General features: G+C 42.3%; 2 protein-coding genes across 3 annotated transcripts; both read right to left on the minus strand.

The window, feature by feature from the left end:
- Nucleotides 1-1,048: 1,048 nt before the first annotated feature.
- LOC133122516 (P43 5S RNA-binding protein-like) lies at nt 1,049-8,704 on the minus strand. 2 transcript variants are annotated; one of them, XM_061232521.1, is made up of 10 exons: nt 8,337-8,704; nt 7,284-7,464; nt 6,937-7,037; nt 6,745-6,841; nt 6,365-6,453; nt 5,490-5,563; nt 4,889-4,972; nt 4,255-4,484; nt 3,043-3,096; nt 1,049-1,552 (listed from the first exon to the last, which is right to left on the minus strand). In XM_061232521.1, the coding sequence occupies exons 2-10, from the start codon at nt 7,413-7,415 to the stop codon at nt 1,283-1,285; spliced, it is 1,131 nt and encodes a 376-aa protein (XP_061088505.1). In that variant the 5' UTR covers nt 7,416-7,464; nt 8,337-8,704; the 3' UTR covers nt 1,049-1,282. The 2 variants fall into 2 exon arrangements, with proteins under 2 accessions (XP_061088505.1, XP_061088504.1); XM_061232520.1 differs by having other exon boundaries at nt 1,049-1,555.
- Nucleotides 8,705-14,847: 6,143 nt separating this feature from the next.
- Nucleotides 14,848-20,021, minus strand: LOC133122769 (alpha-2,8-sialyltransferase 8E-like). Its single transcript, XM_061232912.1, has 6 exons — nt 19,937-20,021; nt 18,655-18,741; nt 17,072-17,216; nt 16,097-16,209; nt 15,884-15,976; nt 14,848-15,322 (listed from the first exon to the last, which is right to left on the minus strand). Exons 2-6 carry the CDS (start codon nt 18,717-18,719, stop codon nt 14,848-14,850), a joined length of 891 nt encoding a protein of 296 aa, XP_061088896.1. The 5' UTR covers nt 18,720-18,741; nt 19,937-20,021.
- Between the last annotated feature and the right edge of the window lie 2,137 nt (nt 20,022-22,158).

Below are 22,158 nucleotides of genomic sequence, written 5' to 3' on the forward strand. Positions count from 1 at the left end.
TGCACCCATGGACTAGTGCAGAGTATATTGAGGGACCCTTATCCAAATGGAATAGGGCAGGTATGAATGTAGACTTAACATGGAGGTGGAATGAAGAAAGCACAGCAGTCACAGGCACAACCATATTTAGTGTCGTTTTAGCCAGCATGCAGCATCCAAAATTCAGACGTCAACTTTTTTACGTTGCTCCCACTTAGGTTGATTGAGCACCACCCGACGGTTCGATTCAGAGGCTTATCAGGATGATGCCTTTATTGGGACTATGGTTGTCTGCAGTCAGAGCCACTTTCGTGGAAGCAGTATTAAGCCAACCTCAAATTGCTGACTTTGGATCCTATGGACACACACACCACACAAAACTTAGGCAAAGCTTGCTTTAACCCCTTCAGTCCAAAGCCCTATATGAATTGGCTCCACACAAATGGATTTGGTCGAGAAAATTTAGAAAGCCGAGAAATATATTAGGGGTTTAATTTAATATGGGCTCAAAACGATGTATAGCGGCCATTTTGACTGGTTGAAAAGGTACAAGGTTCCTGACAGCCATATGGCACTCTTAGGACTGAAAAGGTTAACAAGGAGGCATTGCTTGATTTAACCGGACTGAACCAATATCTGAAGCGAGCAGATTAACTTTTTACATTAACGCTGTGGTTTAAAACATGACTTGACACATTTACTGCAATGAGCTCTTGGGGTTTGCGCTCAGACCCCTGCATCTCAGCAAACTGCAGAATTCCGGTACTTGGCAACCATTTTTACTGCAGTGCACACTTTACATCCTGCTGGTACTGGATTAGCTTGACTCTGCATTTCTATTACGATTTAATGACTTGGAAAGCCATTGGGATTATAGCTCTGGAGGCCAAGAACTGAGCCAAGGCAGAGATATACACCCAACACAGCTGCTGCAGCTGCCCTTTTAACTTCAGTACAGAAACTATTCACATCATGGCACCCCATTTAGACACCCAAAACAAGTGCCTGCAATGCATGAAGGCCTAAAGATTCACATCAGACAAGCCAATAGACTGAGAACGACCACAAATTAAACGATGCACATTCTTTTATTTGAATGTTAATTTAACAAATGACCAAGCAAGGAATCCACAATCTTACTCAAACTGACATTCGATACAGAAATGCTGCATGCCAAATTAAACACGTGTACATCCTTGCAATTGTAGAACAAACTCAAGTTCTTTGCACATTTTTACATTACACCAACAAATGATCCAAAAATCCAAAAGGTGCATTTAGAATGAATGTTCTCATTGGGGGTTCAGCACATGGGCAGAGGAACCGGGGTCGGAGACTGCAGCGGGCGAGGTGGTTTGAGGCTGAAGAGGTCACGCAGGTTGACCTCGGGGTCCACGTGACGCGGGATCTTGCGCTCGTTGAAGAGGCCCGAGAGGTCGGCCTCCAGCTTCCCCCGTCGAGAGAAGCGCATTTGCTGGGCGAAGAGGCGGCGCAGGTCGTCTTCCACCAGAGGGGGCTGGTGCTGCCTGTCCAGGCGTTTCAGCCACTTCTTACTGGAGCGCGGACGCTTCTGCTGCTGAGACCAGTCAAAACTTAACACATTAGAATAGTGGTCCCAGGGCTGGAGACCACTGAATGCCACTGACTTGCACAAATGGTCATTTCAGCCACCGTCAAGTTCAGCTCATTGAATTCACACATACTTCTAAGGTCCCAATCAGTATTGTGTGTTTACACGGAGGCCTCAACCACTGGAGAGCACATAAAAACAATAGAAAACCATAAGTCTCAACTGAGAAATACCCAGTACACACAATGGGCTTTAGAGTACTAAGGAATGAACAGCAATAAACATATTGATTAATTGGTACCGGAAAGAGTAGTCGCATCCATTTAAAAAACTATTTTGAAGGAGCTGGCAGCAACATGCACACCTCTGATGAGACTTTAAAATGGCAGATTTATTTTAAACACTACAGCAGAGTACCCTATTCCCTGGAAGGAGGCAGGGCAAATTAATGTACGAGGAATTAAAGAAACAGAACTGCATTTACTGATGTGATCAACAGAAACTTGAATCCACAGCACCTTTAAGCTGTGGGGAAATTAAGAGTTGCCCTCAGCACATAGTGAGCCTTTAAGAGAAGCCATGGGAATAAGCACAATATAAGGCAGAACCAGAAGACCCGACTGGAGTATGCACACAACAATAACATTTCTCAACTTCAGTCATCTGGACACACTTGCCAGAAGGTTTTTGTTGTAACCAGGAACTCGCACACCCGATTTAATGAATGAACCAATAAAACCACCAAAAATGGCCATGATTAGTTAAATCGGGTGGTGTACGCGCTCCTGGTAACCACAAAAACCTTCTGGCAAATGGGTCCCAAGGACTGGAGTTGGGAAACACAGCATTAGGACGAATCTACCACATCTGAACACCAAATCACCTGTAAATCCACGTGTCTGGTACAATCAAGAATCAAACACCCACACCCAGTTCATTCCAGGGGGCAATTATACATTTAAAAGTGAAATGTCGAAATTAGCAGTATGCGGCCTGAACATGCATGTGGTGTGAAACCCTATTGCTGGCTAATGACAGCCTCTGGCCAAAACTCCTGCAAGAAAAAATGTTAGGGGCCCACAGGTGATTGAAAAACCATTGAACCACGCCCAGGCTGACGGACAAACTAGGGCAAGGATTTGAGTACAGCGTCAGCCTCCTGACATGATTTAGAGCTACACGCTACTTGGCCTGCAGACACGCCCGAATTTGAAGGCACACACACCATCACAACCTTAGCAAAATGCTATCTTGTAAAACATTCCATCACACTAGGCCATTAGCTTTTGAAAATCCCATTTCCACACATCACGGATTAAGGCTGTCGAGACCTAGGGTTGCTACTGCAAGCTGTAAGTGCGGAACAAAAATAAACTGCACCCCGTTGGCTGACACCTAAAACTTCCCTTTGAAAAGCTTCACGGCCCGGCTGCTTACAGAGCATTAGACCGGCACTCATAAGATGTAGGACAATCTACTGTACTAGTACTTGCCTTAACCTTTCCTCCATCTGGACCATGGCGCAGGATGTGCCTGTTCAGACTCTCCTGGGAGGGTACAGAAAAGGACAGAAACTCTTGAGTGTTTGTGACAATATTCAGATTTTAAACGCTTCAATAAAAAGTTCCACTTCAAGTCATGAGGCAAAACAAATTGGCATGAAATCCCTTAGATGATAGAATTGCATCTGATCAGTTAGGAGTGACCACACGCACCACTAATTTAAAACCCTATCCAATTCCAAGGTCAAGTGATTAAGTCCTTAGTCGGGAACATTGGGATCATTAAGAACTGCTTTTGATGTCCTGGCGGAATGACCAGAAGCCAGGATTAAATGCGCTTGCCCAAAGACCAGCGAGATTTACAGTTCGGCTCAAACCACCAGATAACTGCAGTATCACAAACCACTTAAGTCAGCAATCTCAGCTGAGCAAAGGGTAGCCCATTAACACTCAAACCACTCAGAACAATGGAGTGAAACTGCACATATTCAAAGCTGCATAAATTAAACACAAAGCGCTAATAATGTATTCTGCTAAAGAAAAGTGCCTTCCATGATATGGATATCATACTTGGTCAAGGTGAGAGGCAAGAACAAAAGTGGCAGACCAATGAAACATGTTCATGTTCTTAAACGTACTAGAACAATAGTCATAGCACTAGTCCATATTCATTAGAAAAAGCCAATTTCAAAGAGGAGTGGTTTGTTCTCATTTTGCTTGCCAGTTAGCCAATAAGACGGCAACCAAAAAAAAGAAAAAGGTTGTGTAGGCACGTATGGTACACACACAGGAGACAAACCAATACCATATAGTGCACATATTACCAAATTCAACACAGTTAGGCCAGCCAAATGCAGCCATAGCTTTAAGGAACAAGTTGCCTAGCTAGATACAGGTTTAACATTATTCTGAAAATTACTAAGCAAGCCAACATTAACAAATTAGCTTCTGGACAAAAATGGCTGTAAAGCAGTGATAAATGTGAGAGCTAGGGACCTGGCACAAGCAAGCTTGTTTACAACAAATAGTAGTTGGACCCTTGACCAAAGTACTTGACCCAATTCCAGCTGTACAAATGAATACAGTGCAAAAAAAATGTATTGCGCTCTGGATAAGTGGGTCAGCTAACGGCCAAGTAACATAATTCAATGCGGTGTAATGCAGAGCGGATACAGGGCGGTTAGGTGCCAAGGGCGGGCAAACCTGCATGGCGAAGGTGCGGGTACAGGCGGGGTAGTAGCAGCGGTACTTGGCCAGCTGCAGGTGCACTTTGCGGATGTGGTGCTGTAGGTTGAAGGTCGTGGAGAAGTAGGCCTGGCACCCGTCGCTGGGGCACATGAGCACGGGCCTCTGCGTGGCGTGGGTGCGCTTGTGGCACCGCAGAGCCGCCCGATTCTTGAACTCTTTCTGGCACTCTTTACAGGTGAGAGTGGCTGTGAAAGAAAGGGGGTACAAGTTTCTGGATCATGCAGGAGCTGCTGTAAATGTGTGGGGGGGGGTAGAGGGAAGGTAGGGAACACTGCAGGAGAGTGATAAGATTGCACAAAACCCATTCCCCTTGAACCCCTTCAGGTATGTAAATGCTACATTAAAATCCATGTAGGCGCAATAACTCCAGTAGAAATGTCTGTTCCAGCAAAACATGAGGAACAGAACTGAAAACTAGCAAGGCAATGAGGCCTTTAGGCTTAATTACAGTTTTAAAAAATATGGCAATCTAATCGCCTGTTGACGCTAGAGGGGAAGAAAGCTGCCCAGGTTTCTGCAATTCCCATATGAACCTTGGTAAGGAAGTGTGCTTTGGGCTTGTGTACATGTGATCAGGTGATGTCATTACCACTGGGGTGCTCCAGAAGGTGTTTCTGCAGTTTCCCCCAGGTATGTGCCACCACCTGGCAGCTGGGCTGAGGACAGGGGTACCCTGAAGAGGAGGACAATCCAGAGTCAAAGGCCAGCCAACCACTTCACTGGCATTGCATAACGACTCATGGGAGTTAAGACACATTTGATTTTGAAGACTGCAGTAATGTCTAGCTCTGGTAAGAACTCCAAGTATGTAGCCAGAGGCACACCGTTCTGCCAATTAATTTGTCTTCAATTCTACATTTCATTAACTAGCCTGGAACCAGCTGTATACAGCCATCTGTTGATGGGAAAAATGAAAACTATGTAGGCATTCCATCACTGCCGTATATGACTTAGAGGTAGTGGTACCAGCCATGGTCACGGAAAGCCACAAGGTCCATTAGTTAAGTCTATAAATGCGACACAGGTTGTATTTCTCTCTAGGACCAGGGCAGCTACTCACCTTCTGCAAGAAAAGCAGGCTAACAAGTCTGGCTTACAAACAATTCCACAAAGTCAAAGTTCAAATGAACTGGTAAAGATTGGCCCCTTGCCCATACCACCAGCCCCAGGAAAGCCACCCAATTGCTCACCTGCATGGGTCTTCTCATGAGCCCGGCGAGCCCCTGGAGTCTCAAACTTCGCTCCACACCCTTCCTTCATGCACCTAAAATGACAGACACTCAGATAAGCCGGATCACATAGCCTCCATTTCACAACCAGGCACACAATTTCATTGTTAAACTAGACTAATTCAGTCAATCCAGGTGGTGTTGATGCAAGTCCATGCCCTGAAATGCAATACTGATCCCCACACTCTGGGCCTGTCTTTCACAGAGAAAGCCTCTTTCTGCAAAGCGAGCAAATCGAAATAGGGCAGCTTTCAGCCTGAAAATAATCGAAAGGCCAAATTCAGATTTAATTAAACCGCCACTCGTGGAAATACTTCAGTGAGATTGTGCAGCCCGCAGGTCAAAGTAGGGTGTTGAAGGGGTGAGATAGTCCTGCCAAGGCCGCTCTAAGTTATCTCTAAGCCACAGGCACAGCCACTCCAGTAAGCGCCATTTAACGCAACATTGGACAAACCACACTTTCCTCTGCAGTCTCACCCATGTGACAATGACCAAACGTCACTGCAGCGTTACAACACCCAAGGTTCAGAAAAAAAAAAAAAAAAAAAATCACAAGCCAGCAGCAAAACTGGAGGCACAAGTGACTTCTGGAACATTGATTCAGACCAAAGCATCGTCTGAATGACAAGGCTTTGTCCATTTAACTAATCAGGTAAACAAATTCAAGCAGGTTGTAATTCTCAAATCTCAGAAGGAGTAGCCCTACTAAAACAGGCTGGGTTGTGAAACAAATCTCACAAATGCAATTTAATACAAACTCATTGTCTGTTAAGTGAGGGGAAAAAACGTGCTTTCGTTCTTTAAGAACTACCAACAAGGTAAATTGATCGACTCACTTGAAATTTGAAGCAATGTCGTGTGTAGCCAGATGCATCTTGTAAGCCTTGCGTTTCCGAAACGTCACAGTGCAGTCTTGGAAATTGCACTACACAGAAGTGAAGAAATTAAATATTATTTATTTATGCATATAAAAAAATATTAATATTATTTTAACTGGTGGGCAAATAACTTTCAGGCAAGACTAATCTCAGAATAGTTGAACGATTAAGGCGACTCATCCGGCTAATAGAAGTGTTCACGCATATTCGACACTGCATGCAGATGACCAAATATATTTATTATGATCGAAGAATTATGGTACAAGCAAAAGCATAACATCCTGCTAAAACACTCAGAGGCGATGAATAAGGTGTGACTGATCTCAGATGAGTCAAACCTTGAAGTACTTGTCCTTGTCACCGTGATTATATCGGACGTGCCTCTTCAGGTTGTCCACATTGAAGAAACGGCTGGCACAGTTCAGGTAGGTACATCTGTTGAAATTGAAGGGGACGATATGCATTAATGATCAAAACAAGCAGAAGATATTCAAATTTAGCAAAGATAGGCCTCTTGTAGCCTAGCCTACCTGAAGGTTCTCTCCTCACAGTGGCTGAGTTTATGTCGGGCCAGATGGGATTTCCTGGAGAAACGGCGGCTACAACCTTGCTCCTGGCATTGTAGAGGCCGCTTAAAAGGCAGACATTAGGATGAAATGACATCAGTCCACCTACCTCGTATACCAGCATTCAAGACGTAAAACATTTACGCCTATTTTAGAAGGTCTTCCTTATAGTTTTAACAATGATCAATAAATGGTAAAAATTGTATGTTACATCCATTCTTGCCCACCCAGAATCAGCAATCATTGACAGCGAATGTCATAACTGGTCGTTATTAATGCCATGACGTGTTTTCGTTTTTGTTTTTTTTTACCGTGCCAGCGTGTATGGTTTCGTGTTCTCTCAAACGCCATTCTCTGACAAACGTTGCTGCGCAGTCGGGGTGAACACAGTTGAACAGTTGTAAACGTGGAATGGCATCAGTCTTCGAGTAATTACTATCCATTTTGTGGGTCACAAACTTATACTTTCTTCCTCAACTTGTGGCACCGTTCCTAAAAGCAAAAGGCGCCGCCAACGGACAATTTTATACCTTCTTGGGCAGGCCAGTTATTAAGTCCAGATGAAGTCACCTGTTTGTAATTGAAGTGTTCAGTTCTTACTTACGGTGGCTCTAGGATAACAAAAATATTTTTCATTAAAAAAATGACCTATGCAAAATTTTTTATAAGCATTTATATAATTAGTGGTTGATACCACTGATAGCTGTCACTGTAGGCTAACTGACCTAAAATGTAATTAGTCAATGTGTGACTGGCTGAACTTGGAGGTAGGTTAAATAATTCAGCGTTCTTCAGTATCATTGTAAAATGTAATTGGGTTTGTGTGTTCAGCTAGGCATTGGACTGGAGTCCTGGACAGGGTAGTAGAAAGGTCACAAACACACATTATCATTATAAACAGATCTAATTTAACACTAAAGCACTATTAGCAATTCGAAACAAGACCGGGTATAGTACAGGGTTGCCAGGGTGATGAAAAAAATCCAAACCATGATGATGACTGATAATGGCAAATGATACAATTTGTCTTTCAAAGAAGCCTAAATTATTACATTGTATAGCTAAATCAAATGCAAATGCCATTTGTTTTGGTAAAAGGCAACTATTAAAAGGACAACCTCTTGTTATACACATAATGTTTATCAGGGGTCCTTACTCCTAGTTCTGGAGTGCAGTGCTGGCTTTTGTTGTTACTCAGCACTTAATTGATCATTCAAAACAGTTACTTATAGTTAACTCACCTGGTTTCTTGAGTTTCAATTGGTTGCGGATATTTAGGCGAAAACAAAAACCAGCACACTGTGGCTCTCCAGGACCAGAAGTGAGGACCACTGGTGGATATAGATAGGACTATCCCAACTTGCCATTTTATCTCAAGCTGCATGTTTCTTTTAAGTCAACATTAGGAAACAAAAATGCATGTTGGCTTTTCAGTGCCATAAATAACTTCTAATCTATAATTAATCTATAGCTGGCATGGGTATATTGCACAGTATCCAATCTTATCCAAAAAGGGCCAGTGTGGCTACTGGATTTTTTAGCCCAGCACTACGACACCTGATTCACCGAATTAACTAGCCATGGTCTTCAATCAAGATCTTGCGAAGTAGAGTCAGGAGTCATAATGCTAAGCTAAAACCGTGCACACACATTTCCTTTCTTTTCGGATAAGCTTGGACAACCCTGACATTGAAGGAATCCTTTGTCATTTAGCATGTTATAGAACAGACACGGGCAAGGAGGGCTATGTCTGTTTCTGGATTTTATGACTTCTGGCTGTATTTACTTAATTAATCAGACCATTTGCTCCATCCGATATTTTAGCTACATTTCTTGATAAGCATATGAATGACAGCTGAAGACAGTTATTGTGTCCCTCCATGAATTATTTTACTAAACTAATCAAGGAGTGAACCAATGTTTGGGTATGCAGCTAATTTGCTCATTTAGCCTAGGTAATTGGTGGGGAAAAAAACCTGGGGCATGTTAGTTTTGCTACATTTTTCTATATTTCTGAACAATACGTTTCCTCCCATTGGTGTGCAGTGTTTTGCAACAGGCTTTGAGGTACGTTTGCTCCTGTTTGCTGGGTGTGTTAGGGCTGTCAGATATAGTTATGCTTGCCATAAAGAATAAAATTCCATATTGTGCTTTTTGTGCTATATTGCAAACAACTGCATAAAATAAGTACATTCTTAAACCTAATTAAAGCCCGAGTTTAATCAATATGCACCTAATTGGTGAAAGTGTGGACACCTGGCTACTAAAACTAACCATCAAGAAAATAATGAAAAAGGTCCAGACAATGAAAATGATGTTTACAGTATAGTGCAATATGAACTTTGGAATGTCATACTTCTATTTCTGACATAATGTGGCTTACTCAATCCCTCAAACCATGAAGTACCTAATTAAGCCAAATGCAATTATGCTTGGAACAAAAACCAGCATACACAGGGGGCCCCCATGACCAAGTTTGGGAACCACTGCTTTAAAGCCCGGAGAACGCCTTCTCAGACATCATAGGAACAAACCGTATTACGTCAGTCAGTCCACCCCCGGCTTGAACATCCTGTCGCAGCACACCAACATTTCTGTTTAAATAAATATTTTGCTACGTTTTTTCTGGGCTGAACATGGCCCTGTATACACACCAGGTTTCCCTACCAATTATAGAAAATGAAAGCATTAGTTGATCTGAATGAACTTCTGGGATGTGACAATTGTATTTCATGACATACATAATTATTTCTCAGTTTATGAGTTAAGAGGGTGTGTAATCCTTCAATATCCAGCTAAGAACAATGAGTTTCCAAAACCACTTTACATGCCAGTGCTGGTTCACTCCTTTATCACTTCTGCATAGCAGTGGTTTCCAACCTGTGTGTATGCTGGTTTTCATTCCAACATTAGTTGCAATCCCTGAATTTTAAGAAGTTGCCAATCTTTCTTAATCCCTCTAAACATGAAAAGCACTGAATTGTTTAGCCTCTTAAGTATCATTTTATCAGAAATAGCTGTGCATGCCACAAATAATAAACATCCCATGTTCACATTGTGCTAAATTGCAAACAATTGCGTAAAAAGAATTAACTTATTTTTAACTGATCAAATTAAAAACTCTGCACAGTCACTGCAGCCCTAACAGGATGGGATTCTGATACAGTACCTGTGTAGTTTTCTGTTCAGCGCCAATAAACCAGGTGGGGTGAGTTAATCATGTAATTAACTGCTTTAATTGATCAATTAAATGCTGATTAACAACAAAAAGCAGCTGAAACTGCAACTCTCATCAGGGGCACGTTCAATTGGAAAACGGGTTGCTTCGGTTTCTGGCTTGAACGATATGTTTCCTCCCAGCAGTGTACAACGGTTTGCAGCAGGTTTTGAGATATGTTGCTCATGTTGTTGCTCCAGCTTGGTGGGTGTGTCCACGTGCTCTGTAAATTACCCTGGTTCAAGCCTGAACTTGAACACAGTAAAATCATTAGGATACACGTGCAGGCTGCAGCTATAGCCGGTACTCATGTCAGGTAAAATATGATTGAGTCAATGAAATAATTAAGACCAGAAGTTGGCACAAAATCCTGAAACGGATCGGACCTTGTTGCGCACCCCTGCTTTAAAGCCTGGAGAATGCCATAGGAGCAGACTGTATTGGGTCAGTCAGTCCGTCCACAGTTTACAACAGGATGTTCAACTCGCCACCGTTTCTGTTTAAATAAACGTTTTGCTACATTTTATCGGGGCTAAAAGTTTGAGGTTTGAGAACAACTGAACCAATTATATCTTCAGAATGTGATCAGAACCAAGTGGTATTTGTGAAAATGTTAAGTGGATGTCATTTCACAGTGAGTTATAGATACTGTTATACTGCTGGTGTGTTTGCGGCTTATTGGAGTTAATTCTCAAGAGCCAATGTGTAAAAACCACAATAATCTCAAAGTTAACTAGTCTAATTCAGTGTTGGCATCTTGGATAGTATCCGTTCTATGCTATTTCTGTAAAATGTATACTGACAGAATTTATACTGTGCTGAATAAACTTGAATTTGCATGATATTATGTACAGTTTGTGTAATATAGTACTTGGTGCACACGGGAAGAGTTCAGGGTCAGGTAAGGTCAGTCTTTAGGTTCGGTTTTGTGTGTGGAGCCCCCTCTTCCCCTGTTTTGTGTGACAGCACCACCCCACCCCATTTTCTTTGGTATATTCTCAATTACACCCCCAACACTGTGCAGCAAGCACTGCAGCCACTCCTCCAATAACCTCCAATAGCAGTGGTTATTTTACATTCATATAGTGCAGCGTTTCTCAACTCCAGTCCTAGGAACCCACTTGCTAGAAGGTTTTTGATGTAACCAGGAACACACACCTGATTTAACTAATCAAGTAAATTTCTTGGTGGTTTGATTGGTTCAGTCATTGAATCAGGTGTGTGAGTTCCTGGTTTCAACAAAAACCATCAGGAAAGTGGGACCTGAGGACTAGAGTTGAGAAACACTGATATAGTGCATTCATAGACTAGTGCTTTCATAGACTCTTCACTGATCAGAAGAGTTTTGATGTTTGCTGATGACAGCTGTAGGCTTTTGGTGACTGGCATATTGTTGGGAGAACATTGGCAGATTAAAACCTTAAACCAGGGGTGTGAAAAACAAGTCCAGCAGTGCTGCAGTATTTTCATGTATTTGTGGTTTCTTTTCAAATGTCAGCAAATAAAGGCTATGAGAACACAGTGTGTGGATTCTTTAGTGAGTCAATACAAACCATCAATAACATTTATAAAGCCTCAAGGAGGCAACACTAGTCCTGGAGTGCCAGTAATGTTTCTGGTCTTTCTTCCATCCAAGCTTGATCACAAAACTTTAATGGATTAAGTGCCAGAGTCTGATTCAGTGCCTGGATGGTGATCACCTTGAACACAATGGCCATGTGTCCTACTCCTGTGTCCGCAAAATATATACTGTCTACTAAACATATTGTTTACTTATATTAGTTATTAGTTATTGTTCCCAAATGCAGACCATGATAAGGATGATAAAGTTTTTTGTTTTTGCCAGCATACCTCGTGGCTTTCCAGGACCAGCAGTGAGGACCAGCACTGAAGTAAGCGGTTTTGGACACTGCCAACACATGAATCCTTAGATGGAGCAAAAATAGCAGGGGCTGGCCCAGTCCTTGTCCTTGGTCTAATATCAGCAACCAACCCAAGAAACCAATTAAGGTGAGTTAGCTGTGTAATTAACTGCTTTAATTTATCTGTGCTTTAATAAGTGCTGAGTAACAGCAAGAATCAGCACAACCTGCGACTCTCCAGGACGAGGTGTGAGGACCTCTGACCCAGTTCTTAAGATGCCAGTGCTGACTGTGGCTGTGGTCGTCTGGCAGTCGGAGGGTTGCCGGTTCGATCCCCTGCCCGGGCTGTGTCGAAGTGTCCCTGAGCAAAACACCTAACCCCCAAATGCTCCTGATGAGCTGGTTGGCACCTTGCATGGCAGCCAATCGCCTTCGGTGTGTGAGTGTGTGTATGAATGGGTGAATGAGAAGCATCGATTGTACAGCACTTTGGATAAAGGCGCTATATAAATGCCAACCATTTACCATTTACCCAGGGCAGATGGGTTTTGCTCAACAGGGCTATCCTCATTTCATCACGCATGAGTAAATCAGCCAGCAGAATAAACAGTGAAAACAAGCAGAGTAAACAGTGAAAACAAGCAGCATCTGTCAGGAGAAAAGCATTTGCAGTGATTGGACAGGTCTGCAAATGAAACTGGGAATACAGAACTTGAAAAATGAAAAAATTGAAAGAAATAGGACAACACTCACTAAAAAATGCATTGTGGTTTGTCTCACAGCCTGGGGTTTATACAAAATGGCTTGTCATGTTCTCAGATTCACTGAGTGCTGCTGTGGTGTAAACTTTGAAGTCAAGCGTCACCCAAATCGTTTCATTAAAATTAAAGCTTTGCAGATTTGCCTTGAATATTGGGTACCATTTGTAAACAATGAAAGGGTGGCCTCTAGTGTGTAAAGTTGGTATAGCTTTGTAAGCTGTATTTGCTTCATACGCAAATACGACCTGACTACTTGGAGAGGTTGATTTTGCCCGTGTGGGGTCAGGCATAACTGGGAGAAGAGACCATGCTGGGAGGAGGAACCCAATCGTCTCAAGGCTACGGAATCTGCCCGGGATGTAAGATATGAATATTGACTGGAGTTATGGTGGAGCTGTTCCATTTGATAGGTTAGTAACAACAGGGCAGTGAACATGATGTGGACTGTAGCAAGTAGCCAGTGAAGTCAGATAAGGAGGGGTATGGCATTAGCAAGTTTAAGATACATTTTGTATCAGTTACAGGGGCTCCGAGCAGAGCCTCTGTGTGGAGTAGGTTGTGGCAAAGTGTCAGAGCAAAAGGCCCAGTTTGATGTACACGGTGTACCCTTTTAATGCTAGGATAGCGAAGGGAATCAGTTTGACAGCATGCCCCTTTGAAATTGTTAGTGCTGTGAAAGATCTATGGATGCCTGTTAGTACACTTTCATCCATACGTGTATTCCCCTTTATGAAACTGTGGTCTCCCACTGGTAGCTTACAGCCAGTAAGGTTTCATGTATTGTTTAGGTTAGGTTTACATTTGTTGGCTATAGAGCACCCCGTGGACCAGCTGCGGTCAGTGAGCTGAACCAATTGGTAAAATTAGTAAACCTTTCCCTTAAACTGATCATTGATCTCAACCTGTTTTCATTCCTTTTCCTCGATTAACAAGCATGCCGACTATCGCACTAATTTATTGGCAAGTAACACACAGGTTCTTCACATTTTGATAATCAATTGATAATAAATGAAAGGGTTGCTCCGTACCAATTTTCAACTCACCGACTGCTGCCGTGGACATAATTGGCCATGTCCCCACAGGAGGGTTATTTGACTGGGGTTATTCACTGCCTCTCATTGTTCTCTGGCGACACCTACTGGCCATGTAGTGCCAGTGTGATCAGTGCATACAACAAGGAAAGATATCATTTGGGATTGAGGCAGATGTTGTAGGTGAAATGACTGGGAATTGGCTATGCCTATACATTGAGGAGAGAACAGGGGAGAATCCCCAAAGGAGGAAACTCCTGTTTCTCCTGTATAATTCGATCAGAAATATCACAGAAACTGACCAGAGTTTCAGTTTAGGATCTGACAGATTTCTGATCTCTGAAAGATGCAATCCCTGCATTAGTTCTAACAATCAGAACTAAAAGTGTTTTTCGGGGGTGTCTCGGCGGCGCAGCCTGTAGAGCAGTGACCGCATGCTCATTGCGAGCCGCGACGTCGGCGGTTCGAATCCGACCGTCTGACATTTGTCGCATGTCTTCCCCTCTCTCTCGCTCCCATTCTTCCTGTCTCTCTATACTATATACTGTCCAATAAAGCTGAAAAAGGCCTAAAAAATATCTTTAAAAGAACTAAAAGTGTTTTTCATTTACATCAGAATGACTCAAATAGTTCATAAAGAGACAAAAATTCAGGTTCCCACCTTCTCTCACCGGACAATAAATATATATATGAATGCATACTTCCATATGAACATACCAAAACACTGTATGTAGTTTCACAATTTAGTGCAAGTTGTCTGATCGAAGTTGTGTCTTGTGGGAGGACACCAGCAGTCGCCGACCTGAGCAATGTCTCTCCTAGATCCAGTTAACCGACTTCAGTCTTATCAGCAAAGTCCATTTGCGTGAGTGCTCGAGAACAGAAGTTTTACTTATTGTGTCCGTCCCTCAAAGGGAAATCCCAGAGAGGCAGCCAGGGTGGCACCATTCCAGTAAGCATAGGGGGGGGGGGGGGGGGTAACTTCACAAAAAGTCGTTGTTTGGTTACCTGGGGTCAGCCGAGCACTTCCCTAGGTGCACCTTCACCACGCCCTTCTCGTGGAGGCGCAGCAGGTGCTCGAACTCGGCGCCCATGTTGTGTGCTCTGGTGCCCGGCTTGTCGTCGTAGTAGTGGTTGGTGAGCGGCTGACACCCGTGCGGGTGCAGTGGGTGAGGCCAGAAGCCGTAGAGGCGCACGTCTGAGCACAGCCCCAGCGCCAGGCTGGCCACCATGGCCCCGGTGCTGAGCCGCCAACCCGCCAGGCCCCGCGCCGTCCAGAACTTCGCCAGGCTTCTCAGATACCTGGGGTTGAAGAAGACGGCGCGGGTGGGGCTCCCGAACTCCTGGAGGGTGTAGACGGCGCGCAGCGAGACAGGGGTGTTGGCGGTGTAAGAGAAGGCGGGCAGCACCAGCAAGGAGTCGCCGTAGTCGCGCATTCTTTCCACAAAGGGGCGCCGCAGTTCCGTCAGGCCCTCGAACCTGAAGAGTTAAAGGCCCACACGCATCAGCGTTCTCTTCCTTGTTTTAGCACCTAAAACGCCCACAAAGCGTTCGCAAATAGAAGAAATGTAGGTTGTTGTTTTTTTTAAGTCCCTAACCCTGCCCCCAGAGCACAATGCCCCCCTCCCCATTTGCCTGCTGTGGTCCGCTCTCTGTGTTAACATTTACCATCCGGTACTTATGAAAACACATACTTCATGTGTCACGTGGGAAATTGTTTTACAGCTTGAAGCAGTTAGATCCTAAAATATGCATACTTCCACCAAAATTGCAATTATTTCACTTGGAGCAGTATGGAACACAAATCGAAAGTTCCAGGATGATATGAAAAGCTCAAAAACATGAAAAATATGCGTGTGGGCCTTTAAGATGGAGATGGGCAGGACAGGGCATGATCTCAGCTGATGAAGCTCTGCAGGCAATGACCTTGACTTATCACAGTGAAGGACTTTGAACACAGTATTATAAGCAGAGAAACTGTGGAATTGGATCCTTGAAGGTGAAACGTCACTTCCAATACCAACCAAACCCCTGACTCACTTTTCCAAGAGGATGCTGGGATTTGCGGTCACAACGTCTGTCTTGTTGCCTACATCTTTCTTATAGTTGTCTCCCAAAGGAGGGAGATTACACCTGGACCCAAGACAAAGAGTATTTGTTTCTGTTATATCATTGGTAACCTTAGTGAAAAGTCACACGGTCACTGGATGGATTTGCTCTTTTATTCTTTTCTTGGTTATTTTGTCGACATACCTGATGACAAACTCTGCGGAGTTTATCTCCTCTCCACAGCTGCTATTGACCAGGATCCCACCATTCCCCACAACAGCACATGTCTTCCAGGTAAAATTCTTAAACGGCTGCTCCTGCACCACACAAACACACCACAAACACATGCAGTTACACTCATTACATACTATAATACAATAATACTATAACACAATCGCAATAAGATGATTACATTACATTACATTATTGGCATTTGGCAGACACTCTTATCCAGAGCGATGTACAGTTGATTAGACTAAGCAGGAGACAATCCTCCCCTGGAGCAATGCAGGGTTAAGGGCCTTGCTCAAGGGCCCAACGGCTGTGCGGATCTTATTGTGGCTACACCGGGATTAGAACCACCAACCTTGGGTGTCCCAGTCATTTACCTTAACCACTACGCTACAGGCCGCCCCTGATTAGATTAGACAACACTATTACACTGTATGCTAGTACAGGGCGGCCTGTAGCGTAGTGGTTAAGGAAAATGACTGTGGATGTGTATGCTAGTAACAGTATGTGACTGTGTGTGAGGGTGTGTATGCTAGTAACAGTATGTGGCTGTGTGTGAGCGTGTGTATGCTAGTAACAGTGTGTGGCTGTGTGTGAGGGTGTATATGCTAGTAACTCTGTGTGAGGGTGTGTATGCTCGTAACAGTGTGTGGCTGTGTGTGAGCGTGTGTATGCTAGTAACAGTGTGTGGCTGTGTGTGAGGGTGTATATGCTAGTAACTCTGTGTGAGGGTGTGTATGCTCGTAACAGTGTGTGGCTGTGTGTGAGCGTGTATGCTAGTAACAGTGTGTGGCCGTGTGTGAGGATCTGAAATACTGGCCAAAGCAATCTGTTAGAGGTTGAAATATTGGAGTATCTATAACAATTTTATATTTGGTGTCATCCCTCATCAATATACAGCATAGTGACTGGTATGGTTCAGGGTAAGGTTTGTTAGAAGCAGCTTACCTTACTGAATGTCTTGAAGAGTTGCGAGGTCACCTTGAAATGCTTTTTATTTTCACCATCATACTCAATTAATGTCCCCAAAGGAGTGTTCTCTTGCGTGATGATGGCTTCGGATTCTCCCTGGCAACTGTGGTTCAGCTCAGACCTGCAATGGCATTGTAAGAACAGAAGCCTGTAGTTTCAACCATCCTCATTCAAATAATGAATTTGTAACATGTATGGTGCCGTTGTGGATCAGTTTTGAGAACGTTACAATATGTACGTGCTTTATTGATCTTTCCCAACCTGACCCTGGAAACGAATCACCCTCCTGCACTTGATTTCAAAAGCCAACTTCTCTAAACCCCAGACCCCTCCGTCAGAGCTTCTGACTTAAAGATGAAGCCATCTAACTGCAGGTCTATGAAGTTGGCAATGTGGGGCCAAATAGGACTGAAGTGACTAGCAAATTAATTTTCTAAGTGCATTTCCACCAACTTAGGTCTCAAAAGGCCTATCCACTTAGAGGTTTGACGTGTTGTGTGTTCAGAGATGCTTTTCCGCATACCACTGTTGCATGCTTATTTGTGTTACCGTCACCTTCCTGTCAGCTTCAACCAGTCTGGCCATTCTCCTCTGACCTGTCTCCATAACAATGTGTTTCTGCCCTCAGAACTGCTGCTTACTGGATTTTTTGTTTTGTTTTTCGCACCATTTTCTGCAAACTCTAGAAACTGTTGTGTGTGAAAATCCCAAGAGATCAGCAGTTTCTGAGATACTCAAACCACCCTGTCTGGCACCAACAATCATTCTGTGGTCAATGTCACTTAGATCACATTCCTTCCCCATTCTGACATTTGGTCTGAAAAACAGCTGAACCACATGCTTTTATACATTTAGTTGCTGCCACATGATTGGCTGATTTAATATTTAAGCATTAAATATTAAAGCATTAACAAGCTGGTGTACAGGTGTACCTAATAAAGTGCTCAGTGAGTGTATATGCATTGCTCACCTCAAATGAAGACAATATAGACAAAAATACATAAGAAATGTGACAGTTGGAAAATATCATTCCTGCAGTTTTAAACTTGAGTGTGCCATGATGCTGTGAAAACAAGCCGGGAGCCTGCAGCATTATTTCGCGAGGATTATTATTTGAAAATGGCATTAATGCTGAACCATCTGCAGACCCCAGCAGAGTCAAGAGCAAGCTATTAACTCTGCAAGTTTTTTTCCCAGCTGATAATTGAGCTGAGTTTTAGTCCTGTTTTAGTTTATTCCCCACTGTTATTTCAGCTGAATGCATGGTAGGACTGTGATGTCATGCCCAGAATTTTATTCCTGTTTTAATTTCATCCCTGCTGCGTTATTTCAGTTGAAGATGTGGTACAACAGTGACATCATAGCCAGAATCATTGACTCCCTGGAGTCACTACAGGGATCCATGCATTGCCAGATACTCCACTTCTGGTCTGTACATGGGAACGTATGTTCCCTGTGGTCCTGAGCATGGTCAAAAGCCGTTCCCCTCCTGAACTGTAGTTGTGGTTGGGAATGTGATATACATGGTGTGCCTTTATTTGTGTGGAGGCTTTCCTTACCTGAACCTGTTGATATTGTTGTCCTGTTTTGTCCACTTACGGTTGTACCGCCTCATCACCTGCATCTGGATTTTTATGTCTTTAATCCTGAAATAGACAAAACAGAACTATGATCACTCTTCCACTCTTTGCCCTATGCAATTAATGTAGGCTAAAAAATGCTATGTAAGATGTTATGAATAAGGACATATAACAACAAAGTTACGGTTCAGGAATACTCATGGACTAGGGAATTGTACTGTCTAATTTTACACACCGTCCCTTAAATTCTAGCCACCCTTGGGAATCTGCTCATGTTCCATAAACGCTCTAGCAAAATTCTCATCATAATATTTAGCTCTGCTACTTTTCCTAGCTTACAATCATAGTTCCCCATTGAATGCTGACAGCACATGCCTGGCAGGCTGGTGCAGACAGACAGAGGCTCATATGCAGTCCGCGTGATAAAATAGCCCACCCCGTAAATGAACAAAAATGTTACTCTCTCCTTATCATACAGGCCAGTTTAACATTCAGTGACAGAGTTTATGCAGTAATTTACTTTTCTGAGTTCACAGAAGAGATTAAAGTAACTGTAAGGTTACTTTCGATGAGGTTGACCTAAGTTGACTCCCCACCAAGCCTGAATGTATTTTTAAGATGTTTTTTCAACTACAGTTACAGTGGGGAAAGCTCACCAGTGATATCTATCGGTTAAATCGTGAACACACTATACGAAAACAGCAGAGATCAGTGTTCATTCCTCATTGTGCGTGGAATGACGGTCAACACTTACACTTACAACTATCCAACTATCACAAGCTAATGTTACCAAGAAAGCCACCGTTTCTTATTTAGTAGGCTAACTAACCTTGTTACACCTCATCTTGTTGGTACCTACATTATTTTTATATGAACTTGAGCAGTGTTTAGCTAAAGTTAGACTCGTAGCTTATTAATGCAATGTGAAAAGTAACATTACATGATTTTTAACGACTTCACTTGTTTATTAATATCGTTAGCTTGATGTTTATTAATATCATTAGTTGAATAAATGGCTTATTTATAACAATATTCACATTACAAAGGCATATTTTTAAATCTCCAGCACTGACTTAATGTAGGGCCCAATGGTGTTATAGCTTTTTAAAATTCTCAATTCCGTGATTCCGTCTGTGATTCTGTTATCATAGTCTACCTTAATGCCGCCTCCAGTCTGTTGCTGGCCCACGCCAGGCCCCTGGTCAAAAAATACACTAGGCCACCGGGCCTAACAACTTTTCTGGGGGAAACCCTGGCTTACCTAGTGTTGCTGCAGTTCCCAGGTGAGTTGGGCAAGTATTTTGTCAAAGGCAATTGTGCAAGCCGGCTTGATGTCGCTACTGCGGCATTCCTGCATGGGACCATATGCATAAAAATCAGATGTGTCAGCCAGGTGCCTCATACACAGGTTTGACTCTGAAGGGAGCATCTGGGTTACACATTTTCAACTTCAATAAAACTTGCCGTGGGCATAAAATAAAGTGAGTTCAAACACGTGCTTACTGCACTGTGTATATACTGCAGAAATATAAGCTTAAAACCACCCGACTAGAGCTACTGTGAGTTTATATGCAATTTGTCAGAATTAGTTTTTTAGTATTAATAAATAAAAGTTACAGAAGCACAAACATAGTGGAAGTGGAAGTTTTTTTTCTCACTGAAAAGTTTGGTTTTGAGTGGATTATTGTGGAGGAGCCTGGGACACTTAGAAACACAGTGGAGCCACAGCCAAAACACTGGACAAGTCCCCTGTCTAATTTGATAACAATATCACCAAACATGAGAATTCCGCATTGTTTTTTTCTAAGTCATGTCTAGGCAGCTTTCCAAAAAGGACATTTGAAGACTCCAAAAGGACACATGGAAACTAAATAATATTGTGGGCCTTATTACGTGTAAAATACAGTATTTTGCATTTCTAATTAGCTGAAATGCTTATCAGTCATTACAGGTAACAGGATATACCGTTTAAAATAGTTAAAACTCACGGTTCTATATGCATAACCTATTTAAAGATTTAACAACAACAGATCCTATATTGCAAAATGTTGGTGGCAAGGGACCTCGCATTTTGGAAATCTACATATTACAGGAAATAAAGTTAGTGTCCCTTTCACAGCAAGGGTCCAGCGAACCAAATACATAATAGTTTCTCATTCTAAAAAGCTGCTTATATCAATGATTGATATAAGCAGTTTTTTAGAATGCAACTACATTACCGATACTTGTCTGAAAAGCTCATATGTCAATAATAGCATTCTTATGTATAAGTACTTTTGTAGAAGTATGCAATTGCAAAACCGACAACAATGATAATTCCTCCAGTGAAATCCTAAGTAAACAATCAACATTCTACAGCAATAGTTAGAACTTAAAGTTAGATAAAGAGGTAAGAGGAAGGTAACAGGCAGGGGGTGTGCAAACACTTTTCAGGATACAAAGTGTATAATTTACTAAGCAAAATTCAGCACCCGACAAAGCCACAATAATATGTATCCACTCAAAAACAGAAAATATTTTCAGTGAGATAAAAAGCTTTCACTGTTTTAGTAATATTTGGAGTAATTAATAATACATTTAATACATGTTATTTATAGAGCGCTTTTCAAGGTACTCAAAGACGCTTTACATAAAAGTGATACAAGATAATTCTTTAACTCTTGGAAAACAAAGCCCAAAGGTTTATCTTTCAAAAGAGACCAGGATTATGCCGTGTATTCAAAAGGGTTCAAGAATAGTAACCATTTTACTTTGGGGTATGTCATTTACAAGCTTGTGTCAAGAAATGGGGCAATACTTCAGGGGTTAACATGTTAAATGTAGTTCAGTCCTTCCTAGCACATGAGGCAGGGCAGAGGATTTCAGACCACATGAAAATAGACTGTTGTTGTTAATGATGACTTCATACTGTCCTGAAAAAAATTAATTAATTAGGTCATTTGTCAAAAAAATCTACAAGGTTGAGGTCAATGTCCACTTGTGCTTTTTGCAAATATTGCTGTAATCAACTGTGGCTTGAAGACACAAAGGTTCATAGTAGCTGTCAACCATTTTTAATCTTCATGTACTGTAGATGAATCTGCACCATGCATAATGTCCAGGGCTGGGACAAAATCATCCCCTTGAAATATCATCAAAAGTACATAGAGAGAGTGAAGATATTCTGTTGAAAATGTTTTCATTGTTATGTAAGAGGTCTCTTTGTGATCGGTTAACAGTCAAAACGTGTCACAACAGACCCTGTTCTCCCTTAAGTAATCCCTGCAGCTGCTTTGGAAACATTTGCATGTGAATATCACTTTGTCTTTGAAGGTTTGAACATTTGCCATAGGCAAATGCCTGAAAAAGTGCTGACTCTTAACAGCACGATAATGAATAAAAAAATTGTTTAAACATTGATTCTATTTAAATGCAAGTAGCAACACAATTGATTTATACATTTAATCAAAATAAATAAGTCTTATTTGACTTAATTTTATTATT

Source organism: Conger conger, chromosome 2 (genome assembly GCF_963514075.1).
Source record: "Conger conger chromosome 2, fConCon1.1, whole genome shotgun sequence".
Classification (NCBI taxonomy): Eukaryota; Metazoa; Chordata; class Actinopteri; order Anguilliformes; family Congridae; genus Conger; species Conger conger.

Excerpts from the sequence above, each read along its gene's own strand:
- LOC133122769 (XM_061232912.1), bottom strand. The coding sequence starts at position 18,719 with ATGCAGGTGATGAGGCGGTACAACCGTAAGTGGACAAAACAGGACAAC. Across the intron at positions 16,210-17,071 it reads TCTTCAAGACATTCAGTAAG|GAGCAGCCGTTTAAGAATTT; the intron begins GTAAGCTGCTTC and ends TGTGTGGTGCAG. Across the intron at positions 15,977-16,096 it reads TCCGCAGAGTTTGTCATCAG|GTGTAATCTCCCTCCTTTGG; the intron begins GTATGTCGACAA and ends TCTTGGGTCCAG.
- LOC133122516 (XM_061232520.1), bottom strand. The coding sequence starts at position 7,415 with ATGGATAGTAATTACTCGAAGACTGATGCCATTCCACGTTTACAACTG. Across the intron at positions 5,564-6,364 it reads GACATTGCTTCAAATTTCAA|GTGCATGAAGGAAGGGTGTG; the intron begins GTGAGTCGATCA and ends CTGTCATTTTAG. Across the intron at positions 4,485-4,888 it reads CCTTCTGGAGCACCCCAGTG|CCACTCTCACCTGTAAAGAG; the intron begins GTAATGACATCA and ends TTTCTTTCACAG.